Source organism: Papaver somniferum, chromosome 1, assembly GCF_003573695.1.
Source record: "Papaver somniferum cultivar HN1 chromosome 1, ASM357369v1, whole genome shotgun sequence".
NCBI classification, from domain to species: Eukaryota; Viridiplantae; Streptophyta; class Magnoliopsida; order Ranunculales; family Papaveraceae; genus Papaver; species Papaver somniferum.
The window spans coordinates 203,849,462-203,870,770 of NC_039358.1; the positions used below are offsets into that span (position 1 = coordinate 203,849,462).

Here is a 21,309-nt window from a genome sequence, read left to right on the forward strand (position 1 = left end):
GAGTCATAGATTATTCAGCAACTGCACATACCATATGACTCATATGATCACACTAGCACACTAGTGAGACAAAAATATTTGGCCAGCTTATCAAAATAAAAAGACTAAAATGTAAGGCCAGAAGATATTTGGAAAATCAATCAGCTTACAGGATCAACATTAATGAAATGAAGTGCTTACTGCTCCTTGAAACAAAATTGATTATGGACAATGCTGCACGTCTTTTCTTTCTTGCATACTCAGTTCTCTAAAAAACTAATAAAGATCACTACGGAAACGGGCCTAATTAGGTTTGATTAGGTAAAAAGGAATGTAGAGGTTTTTCTTGGGACGTCCTATTTGACAAGAAAGCTAATAACTAGGCACCTCTCTTGCGCATACAGAGACGGAGAAGAGACTCATCAATTTCACACAAACAATAGTAGGAGATTTTATTTTTTTTGAAGCAGCAATAACAGGAGATATGATCAACACTAGACTAGTACACTATCACGAGATTTCTAATGCTTAAAGGTTCAGAGGCCCACCTTTCTGAGTGCTGGGTGTGAGACTATTAAGCTAGACTATTTCCTGCGGGCTGCCCCATCCTTTTTGTTTGTTTTGTTTTGATAAGACTTGTTTGAGAAAAGTTCCTGACCCATCTCGGTAATTCGTTTGACCATTAAAAGTGAAAGTAGAACGCGCAATCCGGATATAGATTACTTCCCCAACCAAATGGGTCTGTTAAGGGGTATTTTAGGGGAAAAAATACTAAAATACCCTTCCCTCAAAATAAAAATCAAAAAACTTAACACAAAATTGGTTAGCAAGACCAAAATCAACAATTCATGGATGAAAAGGACATTTATATTTTGATATTGTTTAAATTAGGACAGTCAATGGGTACCCACTACCCGGACCCGGTATATTTGGGTCTGGTTCCTAAAGTTGGACCCATTAGCTACTTAGGACCCGGCGGATAATTACCCGATTAGACCCGAATTTAAACGGGTCCAAACGGGTAATACCCGTTGGGTACCCGTGCGTATCGGGTACCCCTTTATTCATTCTTTTATTCATGTTTTTAGCAAAATTACAAGTATTTTTGCTATTTTTAGCTTTGATATTTTACTCATTTAAATTTTTTCTCTTACATTTAACCTTTATTTAGTACATTAATAAGAAATAATAATAAATTTTTATAAAAATTACTTAAATCCAAGCCAAGAAGAGAAATATATTAAGTTTTTGAGGTTTTTTAAATAGTTTTATTAAGACCCAATGGGTACCCGGAACCGACGGGTACCCGGGTATTTAAACGGGTCCGGTTCTGGGTCCACAAGTTTAGGAACCGGACCCAGAACCGTTAGGAACCAGACCCGACCATTATAAGTAGGGTCCGGGTCCGGGTCTAGTGATACCCAGGAGGACCCGGACCCGTTGACACCCCTAGTTTAAATGGACAAAAATGTAAAAATATCCAGGATGTAAACAGTTTCATCCTACCCATTTTTAAAATACTTTTTCTTATTTTAAATTTACATCAGGATGCATCCAGTTTCATCCTTACTATTTTTTAAGTATAAGTCAGGATGAATCTTGTTATTTTTTTTGGTGTCCATTTCACCCACATGTTTTAAAAATATTTGGACAAATGGCCCATTTTCCGAAAACTTAAAATCAAAAAACTAAATCATATCCCCCATTTCCATCTTCACCTCTTATTAATCTCTTTTAGGGTTAGGGGCTTTGTTACTCCCCACTCCCTTTCAAATTCGAAATTTTCCTCACTCCCTTTCAAATTCTCTTATCCTTCTCTGTCGGCTCCTCACTTTGAAAACAAATTCTTTTTTTTTTACATTCGGAAGTGATGAAGATCATGCAGTAAGTGATGAAGACCATGCCGGTAATGATGAAGACCATGTCAGAAATAATTGTTTTTACATCGTTGGAAGTGATGAAGACCATGCCGAAATTGGTGAAGACCATGCCGGAAAATGGTGCCGGCATGCTTGGTAACTAACATTCAATGCCGTAACTAAGTGTCGGCATGCTCGATAGAAATCTATCAATGCCGGTAGTCAAGTGAAATTTTTTTGAAGTTTCCTGGATACTTTACATCATGTACCGGCAGAGACATTTAAGCAAAATACAATGCCGGTAGTAGTACCGACATGCTCGAGAATGAACTAACTGTGCCATAAGAAAAAAAAATTCAAAACAGAATAGGGGCTACGCGCCCCCGGACCCCCCAGACCCCCTGCATAGCGGGCTTGAATTTCAAAATGGGGGATAAGCTCGGTGCCGGCATGGACGTGGTATGAATACCATGTCGGTATGGCTGCTTCCGGCATGGTATTCATACCACGTCCATGCCGACACCGAGCTTTTTCAGCTGCAAAAATGGTGGATTCAAAGAAAAAAAAATCAAATTTTCAACCTTTTAGCAGCAATTCTCTCTTCACAATCATCGTCCGTTTTCACCAAGATAATTTCCCTGCCAAACTTTCCTTCCATCCTTCTACTCTCACCCAAACAAAAATAATAACACACACTAATCTTTTATCAAAAATCTTAAGATTTTACCAATTACTATTAATCACTAATCCTGAGTAGTGAGGGGTAAATACTTAGATAAGGGGTGACCCTGATTTGATATTTGGATCCTGTTTTTTTTCTTTTTCCTATATACCCCAATTGTTTTTTATATCCACCAATCGCGCATTCTAAAGTAGGGGTGAGCATTTTAAACGTAATCCACGGATTTAACCGGGACCAACCGTAACTGATTGGACAATTAAATTAATCATTTAGAAAAACATATTGAACTGAATTAATCATCTTGGTTGGTTATTTAATTATTGCTCCGTAAATTTTTCTTATTTCGAGAAAAATATTTGACAAGTAAATTGATTACTTTTGTGATTAGTTATGGGGTCTCTTGTGATTAATCTAGTTGAGTATTTTTGTGTCTCCATCAGTTCTCTTATGTTGAGCACAATCAATTGAGTTGATCACCTCGTGTGTTTAATTTGATTGTGTATTCCGATTAAATTAATCATGGGTTTACTTGTGGTTAATTTGATTGAGTTTTTGGATATAGAAAATCATTCTCATGGTTTTTGGTGTCCAATAAAATCCTTATTTTCCTTTGAAATTAAGGTTGCTCTTATTGTTTTTTCGGGAATGACATAAAATCGGGGGAGAGTTCTATTGAACTTGTGTTTAATGGTAATATCTTGAGGGGAGTGCGGTTGTGGAATATTAGAGGGGTTATCTTGTATCTTTAAAACTCCTTGATGAATGCATTTAGCTTCGGATTTATGATTGCATCTAAATTAGTTGGTATGTACTTTTTCTTTTGGTCATGAAATGTCTCTTTCGGAAATTTCATTATGATCCCGTTCTTGTACCTTTGCCAATTTTATTGACAAAAGAGGGAGAATTAATATGTAGTTCATACTACAAATATATATGGTTTTCGGATCATTATGTAAGGGGGGTGGTTTCCATGTGAGATGGAGTATTGACTAAGGTGGAGTGATACATATCACCATAGTATTATTTTTGAAGTTTTGATACAATTGAACTTTGACGTTGTGTAATAATACTATGACACTGTATAACAATGATCGAGATCGATGCTTTCTCATTGTTATAGCTACGGATCTTCAACAACGGTGATGCTAAACTTACAACCATTAGTATCATTGGAGTACTTGGAAGTGACGAAGATTTTGAGGAATGTTGAAGATTAGACATGTGGAATAAGAGATACTAAAGTTTCTTTATCTTTTTTGTATTCCATATGTATTGTTAGTTTTGTCACTAAAATTGACAAAGGGGGAGATTGTTAGAGCATTTCTCGGTCGAACTCGCATGCGTTGCTATCTCAAGCATGTTTGTTAATGTTAGTGATCAAAACTATAATCTTGATTTCTAGTCTATTATATCTAAGTCTCGTACTAGGATAGAAAGTGTATTTGAGCTCAAGGACTTCATGGCGATTCATCATATAAGTAGAAGAACCACTCAAGGAACCGGTGCAACTTCTCGACAAAAAGGTATGTGAAGACTTGAACTTATCTGTCACTCAAAAGTCTATCTACTCTATCTCTTACTCTTTGAGACAAGAAGTCGTATGCTATATATATAGACTTGGATTATAAACATTTGGTATTTCAAGCAGAGTATACCTCGCCTATCTATATCTCGAAATATGTGTTGGTAAGCTTTTCGCTTCGATCAAGTTATCTTTACCATGTGACAAAAGTCATAATATGTTTCAATCATCTTGAAAATTACTTTGACGAGAAATGGTGTAACAACTATATAACGTCCTCTAAGAATGTTTCAATAATTGAAATGAGAGTTTAGATTACATAACCAATGGTGGACATAAACATTGTTGTGGAAATACATGTATGTATAAGTCCTACTCCTTGAACCAAAGTTTGCGAATTTTGTTGATCAAGAGAAACTGGAAGAATGGCGTGAGCCAAGTCCGCGAACTCATTTCGCGAACTTCCGAACTTCTCATCCCGAGAAATTCTGCTGGAGTTGACAAACTAAACTAGTCCCGAACCCAGTCCGCGAACCGGTGGAAGGTCTCTTGCCGAGATTTTCTACTGGAGTTTGTAAACTCTGCCCGGTTGCTTAAGTCCGCGAACCTAGTCTGCGAACTTGAGAAGGTTATATATTTGAAGATGATTTCTGAATATAAACTTATAAAGACTAAGAAATGCAGTTTGCAAACCGTGGCTATAAAATTTCATGAACCGATTCGAGTGAATCAAATCATATTTGCTTCAATTATGTCTTGTGTAGTACATAATATTTCCTTTCAATTGAACAACACTCTAACTAGTTCATTTGAGTCATTTGAACTAGTTATGGTGAAGAAGAACATGGTTGATATGAAATGCTCATATGGCTAACCATTTGGTTAACTATTGTTGAACCAACAAGTGTATACGTTTGAGTGTACGGTTAACAAATCAACAAGCTAAGTTTTCGATCTAACGGTTGAGAAATATTAGCTTGAATCTAAATCAGGTTTTCATCTAACGGTGAATATTGTTTGTTTTGTGACCAAGGCGAAACCCTGATTTGAAAGACTATATAAGGGGACATCTAGCAACTCTGCAAAACTAATCCCCACACCTTATGTGGGATACTAGTTTGCATGCTAGATTCGATTCTCCTTTAACCCTATGGTTTTATTTTCTCAAACCGGTTTAACGACTTAAAGACTTCATTGGGATTGTGAAGCCAGACCGATACTACTTTTATCGTAGTTGTGTGATCTGATCTTGCATCTTCTATCGTACGAGTATAATCAAATTGATTGGCTTGAGATTGATATCTCCGATAGGCAAGATATAAAAATTAATAAAAAACACTTTGTCTCATCGTTTGTGATTCCACAACATCTTGTTTCGCTACCATACGATTAAGATTGTTATGAGGTGATTGATAGCTCTAGGCTGTTCTTTGGGAATATAAGACCGGATTATCAATTGGTTCCTGTTCACCTTGATTATTATCAAAAGACGGAACAAAACCTTTAGGTTTTATCTGTGGGAGACACATTGATCCTTTGATAGACTTGTCTGTGTGAGACAAATTTGTTTATTGTCAAAGCCTGCGGTTTTGGATCGTAGCAACTCTTAGTTATGGGTGAGATTATCTAAGGGAATCATGTGCGCAGTATCCTGCTGGGATCAGAGGCGTAGGAGCATAACTGTACCTTGGATCAGTGGGAGATCGATTGGGGTTCAACTACAGTCCAGTCCGAAGTTAGCTTGGAGTAGGCTAGTGTCTGTAGCGGCTTAATACAGTGTGTGTTCAATCTGGACTAGGTCCCGGGGTTTTTCTGCATTTGCGGTTTCCTCGTTAACAAAATTTCTGGTGTCTGTGTTATTTCAATTTCCGCATTATATTGTTTTATCTTTATAATTGAAATAATACAGGTTGTGCGTTTGAATCAATCAATTGGAAATCCGACCTTTGGTTGTTGATTGATATTGATTGATCCTCGGATATTGGTCTTTGGTACCATCCAAGTTATTCCTTGTATTTCATTAGAACTCGCAGTTTCTGCTTGAGTAAATCAAATCAAGAGAGAGATATAAACTCGTTGATATACTTTTAATTGATTGAGTCTTGTTGATTCTCTTAAAAGTATATTCGAGTTTGTCTGTATAGATTGCTAAGCGAAATATTGGGTGGTGTTGTTAGACTCCTGCTTTTTCAGTAGCATTAAAAGTTGTCCATTTTCCTGTAACTTATTTACCTCCACCATCAGATTACATTGTTACCTACATAGACCGATTCTGAACAAATTTCCAGGCACGGTATTTTCAGAATCGGTTTAAAGGGACATCAGCGTAAGCCAATTCCTGTGTGATTTCAGAATCAACTTATAGTTCATTCCATACAAACTAATTCTGACAAAGATGCAGAATACTAGCATCAGAATCAAACTCTAATAACATATAAGTTTTTCGAAACACTTTAGGATGTGTATAAGGGCCTAATTAGGTTTGACTTTACAATTGAAAAGTGTACCCACGAGAATCATTTTATAGGGGGTTAGTCAATTGAGATATGCAGAGATATTGAAAGAATTTTAGAGACTTCTAAAATCTCTTGTTAGTCAATCGAGAGTTCTTCAAAATCTCAAACAATCTCTGTTATTGAATCGTGACTTTCTAAAATTATATGGAATTCTCTGTTATTGGAGTTGGAATTGGAAATCAATGATTTATGGTTTTGGGAGACTTGTAGAGACTCCTATTACAAAACATACCATAAATATCTAAAAAAGTCTCTCCTACGCAGGTGATATTTTGAGAGACTTTGTTTTTTCTCTTTTCTTTAAGGTTAAATATCAAAATATTAAAAACAATAACCAAATAATCTCCAATTAAATTCGTAAAAAAAAAGAAAAAAAAATGTTATCTTTCAAAACCCAATAAGTTTACTAGAGATTCATATCCCTTTTGTCCATGTCATTTTGATTTTTTGGCAAAATTATTGCAATTTGTGTTTGCCATGCATGGACTAATACATTTTCGTTGAAATATTCATATATTCATTTTGTAAAATAAATAAATAAGTCGTTTGTCTCATGTGTGTAAGCTGAAATTCATATATTTATTGTATCGACGAATCACCATAATTTCTTGAAAACCATTCAGAGAGTCTCTGAAAATCTCTAAACTCACGAAAAATCATCCAATACATAAAATGTCTCTAAATGCCTCTACTAATCTCAATTGACTAACCCCTATAAAGTTTTTTTGGAGACTCCCTGATTAAGCAAGGAAAACTAGCTAGGCCCCTCCCATCCCATGGGCATGCAAAGTCAAAGGAATAGACTATTTAGTAACTGCACCAGAATATGGTATCAAATATGATTCGCATGGTCACACACTAGTAAATAAAATGTTGAGTGTTTGGCCAAACAAAACCAATTATCTTATGAGCATGGAAAGATCAATATCAATGCAATGAACTGCTTAGTGCTCCATAAAACAAAATTATTTATGCTTAATTATGCACGTCTTTTCTTCCTTGTAACTTTTGACTAGTGATTTTCTAGGGGAAATGGAAAATGACAGGGGCATGCATTTGGCATACTCAAAGTCTCTAAAAATTAAAAAAGGAAATGTAGAATTTTTTGTTGGAACGTCCTAATTGGCAAGAAAGCTCATAACTTGGCCCCTCTCATGGGCCTAAGAAGAGACTCGGCAATTCCACCAACAAGAAAAGGAGATAAGATTATCGAACCCAAACAGGTAGCGTCTATCGGAAAAAAGAATTGTAAAAACAAGGTGTAAATTGAGTGTAAAAGAAGTGTAAGAAAATGCGATGATGGAATGACCACGTGGCCTTTTAGAAACAAAAAAAGGAAACAGTGTCAAAATAAAGAAAGAAACAGGGCATTTTAGGTACTAAAATATATTGTCATTATAACGGCTAGTAATCTGATCACCGTCGGATAAAAGAAAAGGAGGCTCCTTTCGGCTCACTAGAGAAAACCCTACTGCTTCACTCTCCTCCTTCATTTACCAGATCTCGTCGTCTCCACAGACCACAAAAATCAGCCTTTTCGATCTCAGAATCTTCACTTCCTCCTGATTCATAGACAGGAACCAGAAAATTTCAAAGATGGTGAACAGAATCTTAAACATTTTTAAGAAGAAGACTGCGCCTAAAGGTAAGATCTTTACTCTGTTTTAGTGATTGATTATTTTTTTGGGGGGTTTGGTGTTTGATTATGTAATTGGAAAAGGGTTTCGATTTGATTTATGAATGGAAATGGTTTTGATTGAATTTTTGTTTGTTGCAGAGGCACTTCGGGAGAGTAAAAGAGAGATGTCTACTGCTACAAGAGGTAAATTGAGTTTTTTTTTCTTCCTGGGCTTAATTTTGTTAATTTGAATGATGGATTCAGTATGGGAGTGATTTGATTTGAAAAGATTGTTCCTTTAATGATTTTGAATTCGTGGTGGGGTTCAATTTAGGGTTTAGGTTTGAACTTTTACCATCAGATGTTTGCCAATTTGAATTCATATGGTTGAATTTATTAAAGAGTGTGGTTTGAGATTTATGATTGATTGAATTTGTGTTTTGTTGGTTGTGATTTTTTAAGGGATTGAACGGGAAATCGGTTCATTGCAACTTGAGGTATGTTCTAGTTTGTTTTCTTGGGGGATTTCTTAAGTGTATCTGTGCAATTCGATATCTTATACTTGACATGAGCTTGGCAGGAAAGGAAATTGGTCAACGAGATAAAAAAGACTGCAAAATCTGGAAACGAGGCAAGTTCGTCTAAGATGTGTAACTGCTTGAATTCCATATGAAATTAATCTTGTAGCACACCACTGATTACTAAACGCAATAAACAACTTTGTTTGGTACTTGTCCTTTGCAGGCTGCAACTAGAATATTGGCTCGTCAACTTGTGCGTTTAAGGCAGCAAATAACCAACCTGCAAGGCAGTCGTGCTCAAATCAGAGGAGTAGCAACACATACACAGGTCTTGGTCTTATCAGAATTTAGAAAATGCAACTTTGCAGTTTCAATTATCTTTTGCATTCCGCTGAAACCCTTTTTCCTTGACAGGCAATGTATGCTAGTACTGCAATTTCAACTGGAATGAAGGGGGCGACTAAAGCAATGACAGCTATGAATAGAGTATGTATACTCTGTGGATTTATAACTCGTACCAGAGTAGTTATTGAGATTTTCTTAAATGGTTTCTAATAATCTTGCTTTGTTTCAGCAAATGGCACCAACAAAGCAAGCTAAAGTGATCAAGGAATTCCAGAAACAGTCTTCGCAGATGGACATGACTGTAAGATCCACACCTTATATATAGTATATGGTTTTTGTTGTTATGTATCATTCATATGTTGGAACTCAACTTAGCCCGATCTTATGAATAGCTTTGGTCTTTCTTATGAATAGCCGAGCACAACTTAGCTCGATCTTAGTTATTGGAGCTCAACCAAGCTCAGCCTTGCTCTGTGTGCTAAATATTTAGTCCATTATATAGTTATTGAGTCCATTAAAGATTGGTTCCTTGAAAGAAAGGAACATGAGTGCCTGCAAGATGTGGAAGAGCCAGACTAGTCTGTGAAGCTCCATTTTAGATCTGCTTTGCTCTGTATTTTGTTTCTCGGGGGGCCTAAATTAGGGCCTTATATGTGGATTCTGTTATGCTATTTTTAGCAGGGGCCGAACCAGCTTAGAGCTGCACACCCAGCACAGCTGGCTGTCAAGCCCAATGATATTTGTACCCCCTTTCTGTTATTTTATTTGTACCCCCTTTCTGTAGACCTGGCTCCGCCCATGAATTTCAGGTACTAATTATTTGTAAATAAACCATTTTTGCTATTGCAGATTGAGATGCTGTCAGAGTCTATTGATGAAACCTTAGACAAAGATGAGGCCGAAGAGGAAACAGAAGAGCTAACTAACCAGGTGAGGAATATTATCCCTCCTATCCTCTGCCGTTCAATGCTGAGCGTTTCATAGTATTTCAATTGTTAGTTACTATTCCATGTGTGACACTCCGGCCTCTCTCTTACCTTCTTCTGGCTTTCCTTGTAGGTCCTGGATGAGATTGGTGTTGATATTGCTTCACAGGTTGGTGTTTTGTATTCTGTTTGCTGCTTCCTTTTTTCCCCATTTAGTGTGCCTGATCTGTAAGTAACTTTGATCTCCACCTTTGCAACAGTTATCCTCAGCTCCTAAAGGCCGGATCGCATCCAAGAAAGTCGAAAATGCCGTTCCAATTCCAAGGTAAATTGTTGGGCTGGCCAAAAAGATAGATTTTCCAATTGAATCATTATTGCCATTCTGATACTGTTAAAATGGTTTTCACTCGCTCATATATGGTTCTCTATGATCTGTCTTTCTGTTGAAATCTGCAGGCCTGCTGCTACTGAACCATCTTCTGATGTCGACGATCTTGAGAAGAGATTAGCTTCGCTTCGTCGCCTCTGATTAGCCAAATAGCACCAAAATGTTGTCTCATATATAGCGAGTAATAGTAATAATCTTTGTATAAAATTCTCTTTGTTACAACTTATCCCACCCATGATATAGGGTTCTTTATTTTCTCTTTGTTCCATCTTTCATGTAGATTTACGGATGTTTTTCAGCATGTGTTCAAGAAAACTAGTCAGAGCAGATTAAGAAAATTTACATTTGCCGGGTACTGCTGCAGTTGGTACTAGTTTATCTGTTTATCGTTACCCATCAATGACGCAAAAAAAAAATCAATAGCGTTCAAATTTTACTTTCTACATATTTATGTTTCTTTGTACTAGCAAAATATAGAACAACATTATGACAAGAATGAATCAAAATCCTGGAAATCTAATGAATCCAGTAGCCTTCAGTTGTGAGGTGTTGCAACGGGCTTCACCTCATGTCCGTCTGTCTGCACAATCTAGTAGCCTGCCTCATCTCTAACTTAGATTCTTGGTGATCCACCACTGCTGCAGGAGGAAGAGGGAGACCATATAAATCTTCTCTCTGCTTGCACATACAACAAAGGAGGGGGTATCCTCGTGTCATGAAGCAACAAAAATGTGAACAACAGTGGTTGTGAATTTCCTGTTACAACTTGCTGCCTCTGCAATGGTAGTGTAGAGGAGGTAAATCAATAAGTTTGTAACTGAATTTGGGTTTATTGGGCCTGATTCTTGGGCTTAGGTTGTAAGTTATGTCTCATTTTTAGGCATACCTAAATCTTTCTAGGCATACAAAGCGATAGTCCTAACTTGGGTGACCTTGTAAGGGGTATCCTACGGATAGTTCAATTACATATATACCCTTAAATCTTTTAATTACTAATCTATCCCTTGTCCTAATATAAAAACCTAAAATCAATATACCAAAAAATCAGTTTCAAAACCAACCTTTCTTCTTCTTCCTCCTCTCCTCTGCCGAACCTCCTCTATTCTTCTTTTTTTTCATCGCATCATCGCCGAAATTGATAATCATCGATTCGTGAGAAGTTAATCGACGATTAAACTCAACTATATAATGGTTCGTCGTAAGAAAGTATCGCGTTCTAATAGATCAATTGAACAACCAGTTAAAGATGAAGATTTAAGGTTTTGCGGCGGTTACATGATAGGGTTCGGCTTAAAATGAAGTTTAGATTTGCGCCAAACTGTTCTTGAAACTGAACCCTGAAAGTGCATATGAACGGTTCGGCTTAACAGTACATATTAGTTATGAGCCGAACTTAGTCACATAGAGACTTATATTTAGGATCGGCTTATTCGATAGCATTAGATTTGCGCCGAATATGTGTTGTTGGAATTTCATAAATTTTGCATGTGTATAGGATCGGCTTATTTGTATGATATAATCTTGCGCCGAATATATGTTTCAATTCATAAGTATAGGTTCGGCTTATTCGATAGTTTTAGTTCTGCGAATATATAGAATCGGCTTGCAAGTCTTTTGTACGTATGAGCCGAACCACTCTCTGTGTATGATAATCAAAAGTTTAAGACATAGTTCGGCTCATATGTGTTACTTCGGGTTAGCCGAACCTGTTGATGTGTTGACAAGTTTTTGGTATTTCAAATCCATATTTTATATATTTTATATTCCTTTGTTGTTTGAAGTAGGCTTATAACTTTTATACTTGTGTCAGGAACAATGCAACTAAAAAGAGGAAGAAGACAGAGGTAACGCCTTCTACTTCTAAAACTCCCGATCCTCGAGGAGGAGGTAAGAAGAAATTTGGGGAGGGAGGAGAGGAGTTCCTACAGCTTCCTCAAGTGTCCGACTGGTGTTCCGAACTCAGTTCTGAGCTTTACAGTAACATGCAACCATAAGTAGTCAGATGTAGTAAACTAATAACAGATACTCCCTCCGTTCTTTTTTAATAGACTGGTTTTGTTTTTAAAGAAATTTAAGGAAATTAAGAGAACTAATCATTGAAAGTGGTCCTCATGATACTTGTCAATAAAAGAAGTGAAGTGAAATGGTCCCCACGACACTTGTGAGCAAAAGAAGTAAAGTGAAATGGTCCAATGACACTTGTCATCAAAAGAAATTAAAAGAAAAGTGATCCCAGAAAATTAAAATAATACTTACTTTCCCAATTGGGAAACCAACCTATTTTTTTTTTGAAATACTTATATATAGAAACCAGCCTGTTAAAAAGGAACGGAGGGAGTTCTAGATTGCACACTCGAGCAAAAAGCAAGATAATGGTATGTAATTCTGTTTTGCTTTTTTTTTTTTGGCAATATGTCTTATCTCAGTGGAAGGAATGATTCAAATGTCCATTAGCGACTTGGTTAAATGCATTGTCAGTCCAGTCCTTGAGCCGCAAGTTGTGCGTGTAACAGACTAATTTGCTGCTATGATCTTCTGGGTTCTTTGGCTAAGAAAAGTAATTGTTTTCTTTTCAGTTCTTCTCAAGGTTTAGTGGCACATAATGAAATTAGTTTGGTGAACTGCAGAGTACAGACACCATTGTTTCTCTAGGTTTAAATTCTATATCACCATCAAAAAGAAAGGTGACAATAACTGGAACCTCTGTAAAAGAAGCTGGAAACACCAATAAAGGTCGGGCACAAGTTTCAGGGTCTTTTTCCCCCTGCCCAGAGTGCAGATACTGCCAATGAATCTCTATGCTTAGCAAGGGAACTTATATTTGAATTTTTCAATCCACAACTGAGATGTTCAGCATCAACTGTTGTGACCACTCCTGACCTCCCAAATTCAACAAGTTCTCTAAAATTTCCACCCGCACCATCAAGAATGGCACGTTGTCTGCTACTGCTAGTTAGTAACAGCTTCGCCATGAATCCAACTTCAGTATCTTTCTAGCTTGTCAGGATATCGTGGTTACAATCCATTGAAGACCACTAGTACTGCCTTTATCAAGTCAGTAAAACAACAGTAGTGTCGACGGATGCTAAGTATTCAGAAAACTGGTTTCCGAGAGACAGAAAATAATACCAGTTGAATTAATCAAATACATCCTCTGATATTACATAAAATCAAACCAAATTACATGAACCTAAAAGATACAAATGATTCAATGTTTTGGATATTTTATCAGCATTCTTCAGGATATTGCTGTAGAGGCTATAAACTTGAACTAATCAAAATATCATTATCTGGATGTTGGCTTAGAGGATATACAGATCATACCTCTGAGACACACTTCAACTTCTTCCTCCTATCTCTGTCAAAGGATAGTCTCATTCTGCTTCAAAATCTCCAGGTTTCTCAATTCACTTCAGACAAATATAATTCTTGCAGTCTATACACCTAATTGAAAGCCTGAACTACCAACCGTGCAAAACTAATCATTTCAGTGAAATTTGCTTCAATTCATTTCAGACCAATAAACTCTTGAAACTAAGAAAACGAGCACCAGATATAAAGATAACATAATCAAAAGGTGCAGTTGCATACTATGATCCATCTACTGTTCCAAATAAATCTGATCCACTTCAAAAAAAATTAGTTTTTGAGTGTCAGACGAAGACCACTTGAACCAATCAAAAACATCGTTTATTACATACAAGGGAGCATGGGAAGACTGAACGCACGGGCAAATCGTCAGAAAATCTAAGATGATAGGTTTCTACAAGCAATATTCAACAAGATAAAGCTTGAGAAATTGGGAGGAGCACCACCAAGACAGGCATGATACGGAATGACAAGTCAATCAGGTGATTTATTTCTACATTTCTAGTATTGAAATCTTAGAAACAAGTCTATATTTACAAATTGATGTATGCTGTTTGCTATTCTGCTGCTTCCTATTCTAACAGGTTTAACAATGTGAGTTGAATCAGCACTTATCTTGGATGAGACTTTACAGATGATAAAATTATCAGATAAAGATATGCTTATAAACTTATCCAATACGTCCTCTTTTATGAGTTTTAGCACCAAATAAGTTTTTTCATACCCTTTTACTTATAGAGGTAAATTTCCAATACCGGGAGCTAGAATGTTCTGATAAGAAACCTGCTATAGAGCCGTGACAGATGTGATACAGGGCAGTGTGTATGACCAATTCAGATGTGCAAGATTATATTGCATTCTTCACAAACATTTTGCAACATAATATAGGGCAAGAGCAATGTAGTTTGTGCAATCAGGTCTACCTAGTCACAGATGCATCATTTGGTCATTCTAGTTTGGATCTAAAAATATAATTGAATGAACACCCATTGGTTCTGAAGTATTATGGAACATGATGCAGTTGAATTCAATCCATCAGTACATATGAAATCACAGTGAATCAAAAATCATAAGACTGCAGAGTAAATCTAATCCAATTTAGAAAATGAGTTATTGAGAGAAAAGAGAACTATTTACTTGAAGAAATACGAAAGGACAGTAAACACATATTACAGTAAAGTCTGTAAAACAACATAGTAGGAAAATAGGAAGATAATTATTAATTACAAAACACTCTTATAGATTTAGCTTATTCTGTTTTGTAGGAATAAGGATACAGGGCAGTGCTGTTTCGGATGTGCATGAGTATATTGCAGTTACAGATTCAAGGCAAGTCCATACAAATGTGTGTGAAATCAATATAGTTTGGGCAATCAATGAAAACCCTATATTAGCCTCTGTAAGGAGACCTATTTACATATCTGCAGTAAAAAACCTCCAAAGTCTAGTGGTAAAAAAGTTACAGTAAAAAGACTGCAGAACTGTAAAAAAAAAAAAAAAATGAAGAGCGGAAGTTGCATCTATTCCTTATCACAAATGTGTGACTGAGAACTAAGATATGAGAAGTAATACACAATCTATTGCAGATGAATGTGAAGAACAATACTGAGCTTGCTTCCCTGGTATTTTCTCATTTTCCATACTCTTTCACAGGAAACATCAAAAGATGCAATTTTCGCAGAACCAGTTGCTTGGAGTATTAATGATGAAAGGAAGGTAATGCAGTGAAATCAGAGGGAAACCGAGAGATTTATTCTCACAGTAAGAATGAACACCCTACTTGTAGTCTACTACATTGTCACTCGAAAACAGAAAGAAAGAATTATTGAGTGCCATTAGCAATACATAAAGAGAAAGATGAAAAGGGAAACTGGCACTTGTCTTTTTCTTTTCTGCAATGCGTATTAAAGAGCCATCTTCTTAGCTTTTCACTCAGTGCTTTGAGTCTTCTTCTTCGCAGAACTTGGAGTATTGGTCAGAGTCCATCAAAGAGCTAACTTCACCAGAGTTGCCAATCTCCACTTTCATGATCCATCCATCTCCGTAAGGACTGGCGTTAACCTGAACAAGTAATTACAGATAAGTATATTATGAAATTTACTTATCTGAAATAGCAAGTGAGAGTAACAAGAATACTAGAACTGCAGCGACCCAATCCTATAAGTTCAGCCGCACAAAATTGATCATTGCCAAGGCAGTGATGCGATTGCTTCAATTCACTTCAGACCTATCAAATTCTTGCAAATCGTGTCTATAGGCCTAATGGCAAGCCTGAACTACCCAATGAGCAAAATTGACAATTGCCAAGGCAGTTATACTACTGAATTACGCTTCAATTAACTTAGTTCAGACCTATAAAATTCTTGCAATACGGTGTTTACAAGCCAGATTGGGACACTGAATTACCTATTGAGCAAAATTGACTACTGCCAGGCAGTGATAAGACTGAATTTTGCTTCAGTTCACTTAAGACCTACACAATTCTTGCAAATGGTGTCCACAGGCCCAATTGCAAGGCTGAATACCCACCCAGCAAAAGTGGCCATTGCCAAGGGAGTGATATGAGTCATATGACTCAATGTTGCTTCAATTCAGTTCAGACCTATAAAATTCTTGCCAATGGTGGTGTCTATATGCCTAATTGCAAGCCTGAACTACCTACCACGCTAAATTGATCATTGCCGAAATGACTGAATTTTGCTTCAATTCAATTCAAACCTATAAACTGTGTATACAGCCATATAGGCCAAGCCTCGACTACCTAGTGAGCATAATCAATGATTGCCAAGCCAGTGTTACAGTCAAATTTTGCTTAAGACATTATAGCTTTCAAAGCATAGGGGTCAATCGAGCATAATTCCTAACATTTCAAACAACAATATTCAATAGCATAATCAATGATTCGTTTAATTTACCAAACCGGGAGAATTGCTGAGTTCTTCATTAACAACGACAACCTTCCCCGAAACAGGAGAGTTGATATCACTGGTTGCCTTAACACTCTCAACAGCACCAAAACTTTTCCCCTGTGTCACAGTAGCTCCAACTTCTGGCAATTCAACATACACAACATCTCCTAAATGATCCTGAGCATGATCTGTGATTCCTACTGTTGCAGAACCACCATCAACTTTAACCCATTCATGAGACTCACAATATTTCAGATCCTTGACAACTGCAAATCAAACAGATACACAAATATTACATCAGATCCATAGATCCAACAGGTAAAAAGTTGATTTTGCAACAAGGGGCAATGCCCCCCTTATTCTGATCAGTCCAAATGAAAAACAAGAATCAAAGGGTTATAAAAAAGATTTGATCTTCTTACCAGAAGCAAACCCTCTGTGAGCAATGGAGAGTTTGAGATGAGAAGCAACTTTTGATACCCAAGCCATTGGAGACTTTTCTAGAGAAAATCTAAGATCGATTCAGGATGGAGTAGGGAGGAGAAGGTATCGGTGCTCGGTGCTCGGTGCTTTGTGAAAAAAGGTTCCTTTTTGCTGCTGCCCATTGTTTCCAGAAAAAGAGACCCCTTTGTGAGAGAGTGGGTGGGTGGATGCGGATGCCGAGTGGCAGGAGACATAATGGAATGCAGGGTAGGTGAGAAAGGTTAAATTTAAATTATTAAATCAGATGGTGTTTTTGCTGCTCAATGATGCCTGAAAATGTTGCATTATTGTGTCATGATTTAGCAAAAGAATTTTATCATAATGGGATTGTCTTTTTCTTTGCACTAATGTCACTTTCATAGAAATAGATTAATACTCCCTCAGTTTCAAGCCAAATTAGTAACCAGAGGTAATATTCAAGAAAAGAAGAAAGATTAACATTTCATTACTCAAAATGATGGAAGGCATGAGTTTAAATCAAAGCAACACTAAAAAACTGTTGCGAAACATATTTCCTGCAAACTGAAAAACTATTCCATCTCTTCCAGACCATCTGGCCTGCTTGGCATTCGGTGTCCCTCTGAACCAAGAGGGAAGCTTCCTTCTTTTCTCTTTTCTTTTTAGGAGGTATTCTGGTTACACACAGTGAATTGTTTGCTTCTATGCCGATCACATCTCTAACACTAGCTTCAACAGGAAAGAAAATAAGGAAATTATCAAAAGGGGTATGCACAAAAGTCTTCCTAGTACAAATATAGACTTTGTCAAGAAAAAAGATCATAGGAAAGATGGAATGCACTGCAGTAATGTACCATGTTTTCTATGTTTGTGAAAGTAACTCTTTGTCAGATCTTCCTAGCAATTATAGCGACATTACGAGGTGATAATGCTGGATCGAATAAGGGCAGCATTATTGCTTCCACTGAATTGCCGCGCTCTTGGAAAAACAACAACCTATCCAATAGAAGTAAAGTTTCCACCACAGGACCTAAAGCTGCCCTGAGAGACCAGTAAGGCCCCACAAGTTCCTGATTCAATAACATATAGCAGTCAGTATACAGCAACCAAATATATAAATGTATCAACGTATAAGAGGATGTGCATAAAGGAGATAGGGACATACTGTGAAAGGTTTAGCTTCCATCCATATTCCAAAAAGGTCGATCTCTTCCAGAGGTTGGAGACCAAGTCGATCCAATCCAGAGTCGCAATACTTTTCAAAAAGGGCATATTCTACGTCAGGGCATTTGGTGTTAGAAGACACATCAAGAGATGTGTCAACGCCAGTGGTAGGACTGAATGTCTTCCCATCTGCAAAAAATCTATCGACTCTTAGTATGTATCATCAATGTGTAAATTCTGCAACTAACATAGTAACTAGAAAAATGTTATACCTCTTGGCGATTCGTTGAAGGTTTGATCGCAATACTTTCCAACATCGCCTGATTTTATAGTAGCACAACTTCTCGTATTATGGTTTTCAAGAGGTGCGTCTACAGGAATACACGGATTACTATCTTTAACCGCCTGACGGGTCTGCAAGGATTTCATCAATTGTTGCCGACGCAGAGCTTTCCCTTGCCGACCTATTGTAGGAGTTGTATGTAATACTTTAGGGTAGTATTTACAAAGAACCTAACAGTTTAAGAACATAAAGAATGAATCATTTTGCCATAAAAATGGGAAAACAAGGACTTAAAGGAAAATATGAACATATCAGAAGATTGTCTCACTCTAAAAATTTGAAGTTCTGAAAAAATCAACATGACATGATTTCCATAAATTCTAGGGATTAGCACATTAGTTATGATGGGTTCTCCCTTTATGACGATATATTTTAAACAGGAATCTATATTGAAATGATGCAGTAAATTTCTACCACTTCATTTTATTTCTTTTGTTCAAAGTTCAACATTACAGCGGGACAACACCGTAAGGACATAAATGAATACAGGCTTCGCTTTCCACAGCACCAATTCAGTATGAAAATTCATAATGATGAAAACAGCAAACGAGATGTGAAAGAAAAATTATCTACCATTTGAAAGGCCGCCCGAAAAGCATGCAACTCAAAATTTTGAAGAGCAGCAACTTCAGTTAAACTTCTCCATCTCTCTGCACTCTAATAAATACAGCCACTCAATGACATATGCCTGTAAGAAAAGGATATGAAAACTACAAGTCTACGAGTATACACAGAGACGATTAAATTACAGAACTGAGATATCAACGTACCTGACAAGCAAGATCCCTGGCATTTCTTCCAAGGGATAGTCCAACTGAACTAAGACCATCACTTAAAGGAAAACCACACGGGGGACTGGTATTCTCAGGGTGTTCGTCTTCTGTGAGTAAGTTGTAGCAACAGCCAACGCTCACTATTGCTTTTACTTCTTCACTCTCCACAAAAGTCCTGAGTCAACTAATGACTCCCAAATGTTAGATTGTTGAAAAATACTCGCAATACATTGTTCCATGTGCTGCAACATGACCCTAAGAATTACCTAAGCATGGTTACTGAAAGATCTCCACAGGCATGAAGTCCAGCAAGAACCAGTGACGATTCCTTGTTTGGGTTGTCGGACATGGACTGTTGTTCTCCAAAATCTTCTCGCTCATCCAGGCCTATCCTGTCTGGCGGGTCAATACTAGTACATGACAAGGTGCCACTCAATGTTTTCAATGAATCGCTAGACAAAACACAGCAGGTGACTGTCTGGGGCTCACTTAGATGCTGATTTCCTGATCTGACAAAAAAGAAGGCAGGAATGATAAGAAAGTTAAAGGTGTTAACTGTTAAGAAATAAATTACATTGGTGAAAAATATTTAAGACATGGAATTTCTAATCAAGCATGCAAAACATATATTACAATTTACACATCCATGAGGGAGGAAGCACCATCGAATGTTCTACATAAAAGCCATTTCTTAGTCAATGACCAACTTAATTGAACAATGAGATAGTTCAGCAATTCCTATCTTTCTGTTACTTCAAGCAAAAAGCTGCTTTATAAGTTACTCCAGTGGTACTAATGTGTGAAAACAAGGAACTGTCCTCGTTTCCCAAATATTTCTAAGGTTCACACATTTGTTCTATGTAGAATTATCAGAGACAACGACGAACACACCTTCCTATGCGAAAAAATGTACGTAAGCGCTGGCTAACCCAAGGTACCTAGGATATATTTCACAGAACTTAGAGAGTGATTTACATACTGCAGTTCACGCATTTTAGCTGCATAATGCTTCTTAATCCGCTTTGCACGTGCACTGGTAATTGTTCCATGATGAGAAGAAGCATCTATCGCAACAACCGAAAGTTGGTACTGGAAGGACAGTACTTGTGCAAGATATCCCTAAAAAGCAATCATAGAACAAAACGTTTACAGAACGAGCTTACCAAACAACGTTTTAAGAAGAAAAAATAGCTCTTATGCATAACAACAACAAAGAGAGTGAAGTACCTGGCCAGAACCAACGTCAATTACTATTTTAGCTCCAGCACTTTTTGCAATTGATGTGATTACTGCTGCTAGAACTTCCACCTGTTCAATTCAAATTATTGCAACTCAAACAACTTAACATGGAATCAGTGATGGCCTAAAGCCTAGCATAACATTACGAACTGAAGGATCAATTTGTTGAATGATAAAAAGAAAGACCTACTTCATGTTTTTTCTTCAAATTCATGCCTTGACCTAGAACATTATTAACCGGAATCACGTCCAAGTCCGGTAACACCTGCAACAACTTAAACAAGTAAATTGATAGCATAAAACAAAGAACAACTCACTCAATTTAATCATATAAGCCAATTGCATCAAGTAACAAAATGCAATACAAGAATTTGGACATACCCTTTGTAAATCCGCTGGATCTCGAGGAAACACAAGAGACCCCAATGTCAGGACAAATTCTTTCAGTGAACAAGGCCAATAGTCCTAACAATTGAATTCAACATATCAATAAATCATGCCATTACATACCAGAAGGAGCTATTTTTAACCATTATAAGCTAAACCCAAGTAGAAAGGAAAAAAATTTCGCGTACCTGAATGACTCCAGATGGAATTTGAAGAAGATTAGCAATGGGTTCATGACGAAGACAATCAATCCATTGTTGATCAACAGATTCCCAAAGTTTATCCTGCACAAAAACAAAAACGGGGGGAAATTTAAGAGAGAAAAAAA

The 21,309-nt window shown here is 37.0% G+C and overlaps 3 protein-coding genes across 4 annotated transcripts in view; 1 reads left to right on the forward strand and 2 right to left on the reverse strand.

Moving 5' to 3' along the window:
* Positions 1–8,004: 8,004 nt before the first annotated feature.
* On the forward strand, positions 8,005–10,711 carry LOC113335617 (vacuolar protein sorting-associated protein 2 homolog 2-like). The gene is made up of 11 exons (XM_026581638.1): positions 8,005–8,203; positions 8,336–8,380; positions 8,639–8,673; positions 8,757–8,807; positions 8,921–9,025; positions 9,112–9,183; positions 9,272–9,343; positions 9,892–9,972; positions 10,102–10,137; positions 10,229–10,293; positions 10,425–10,711. Exons 1-11 carry the CDS (start codon positions 8,155–8,157, stop codon positions 10,495–10,497), a joined length of 684 nt encoding a protein of 227 aa, XP_026437423.1. The 5' UTR covers positions 8,005–8,154; the 3' UTR covers positions 10,498–10,711.
* A 4,692-nt stretch (positions 10,712–15,403) lies between these two features.
* LOC113312771 (glycine cleavage system H protein 2, mitochondrial-like) lies at positions 15,404–17,247 on the reverse strand. The gene is made up of 3 exons (XM_026561508.1): positions 17,057–17,247; positions 16,641–16,900; positions 15,404–15,786 (listed from the first exon to the last, which is right to left on the reverse strand). The coding sequence occupies exons 1-3, from the start codon at positions 17,121–17,123 to the stop codon at positions 15,658–15,660; spliced, it is 456 nt and encodes a 151-aa protein (XP_026417293.1). The 5' UTR covers positions 17,124–17,247; the 3' UTR covers positions 15,404–15,657.
* Positions 17,248–17,428: 181 nt separating this feature from the next.
* The window catches only part of LOC113312762 (protein RRNAD1-like), a 4,305-nt gene continuing 424 nt past the window's right edge, over positions 17,429–21,309 (reverse strand). Inside the window, exons 2-13 of one of the 2 annotated variants that reach the window (XM_026561501.1) lie at positions 21,170–21,265; positions 20,976–21,059; positions 20,785–20,859; positions 20,583–20,663; positions 20,335–20,474; positions 19,622–19,864; positions 19,353–19,530; positions 19,156–19,239; positions 18,512–18,752; positions 18,241–18,428; positions 17,930–18,145; positions 17,429–17,800 (exon numbers count right to left, since the gene is read on the reverse strand). In XM_026561501.1, coding sequence (XP_026417286.1) covers positions 17,963–18,145; positions 18,241–18,428; positions 18,512–18,752; positions 19,156–19,239; positions 19,353–19,530; positions 19,622–19,864; positions 20,335–20,474; positions 20,583–20,663; positions 20,785–20,859; positions 20,976–21,059; positions 21,170–21,265 — 1,593 coding nt within the window. In that variant the 3' untranslated portion in view covers positions 17,429–17,800; positions 17,930–17,962. Of the gene's footprint in view, positions 17,805–17,929; positions 18,146–18,240; positions 18,429–18,511; positions 18,753–19,155; positions 19,240–19,352; positions 19,531–19,621; positions 19,865–20,334; positions 20,475–20,582; positions 20,664–20,784; positions 20,860–20,975; positions 21,060–21,169; positions 21,266–21,309 lie in introns of both variants that reach the window. The other variant, XM_026561499.1, reaches the window with a different exon arrangement.

Coding starts and splice junctions, on each gene's coding strand:
- LOC113335617 (XM_026581638.1), top strand. CDS start 8,155: ATGGTGAACAGAATCTTAAACATTTTTAAGAAGAAGACTGCGCCTAAA. Junction 8,381..8,638: donor GATGTCTACTGCTACAAGAG/GTAAATTGAGTT, acceptor TGATTTTTTAAG/GGATTGAACGGGAAATCGGT. Junction 10,294..10,424: donor AATGCCGTTCCAATTCCAAG/GTAAATTGTTGG, acceptor TGAAATCTGCAG/GCCTGCTGCTACTGAACCAT.
- LOC113312771 (XM_026561508.1), bottom strand. CDS start 17,123: ATGGCTTGGGTATCAAAAGTTGCTTCTCATCTCAAACTCTCCATTGCT. Junction 16,901..17,056: donor TCACAGAGGGTTTGCTTCTG/GTAAGAAGATCA, acceptor TTTGATTTGCAG/TTGTCAAGGATCTGAAATAT. Junction 15,787..16,640: donor TCAGCAATTCTCCCGGTTTG/GTAAATTAAACG, acceptor TTACTTGTTCAG/GTTAACGCCAGTCCTTACGG.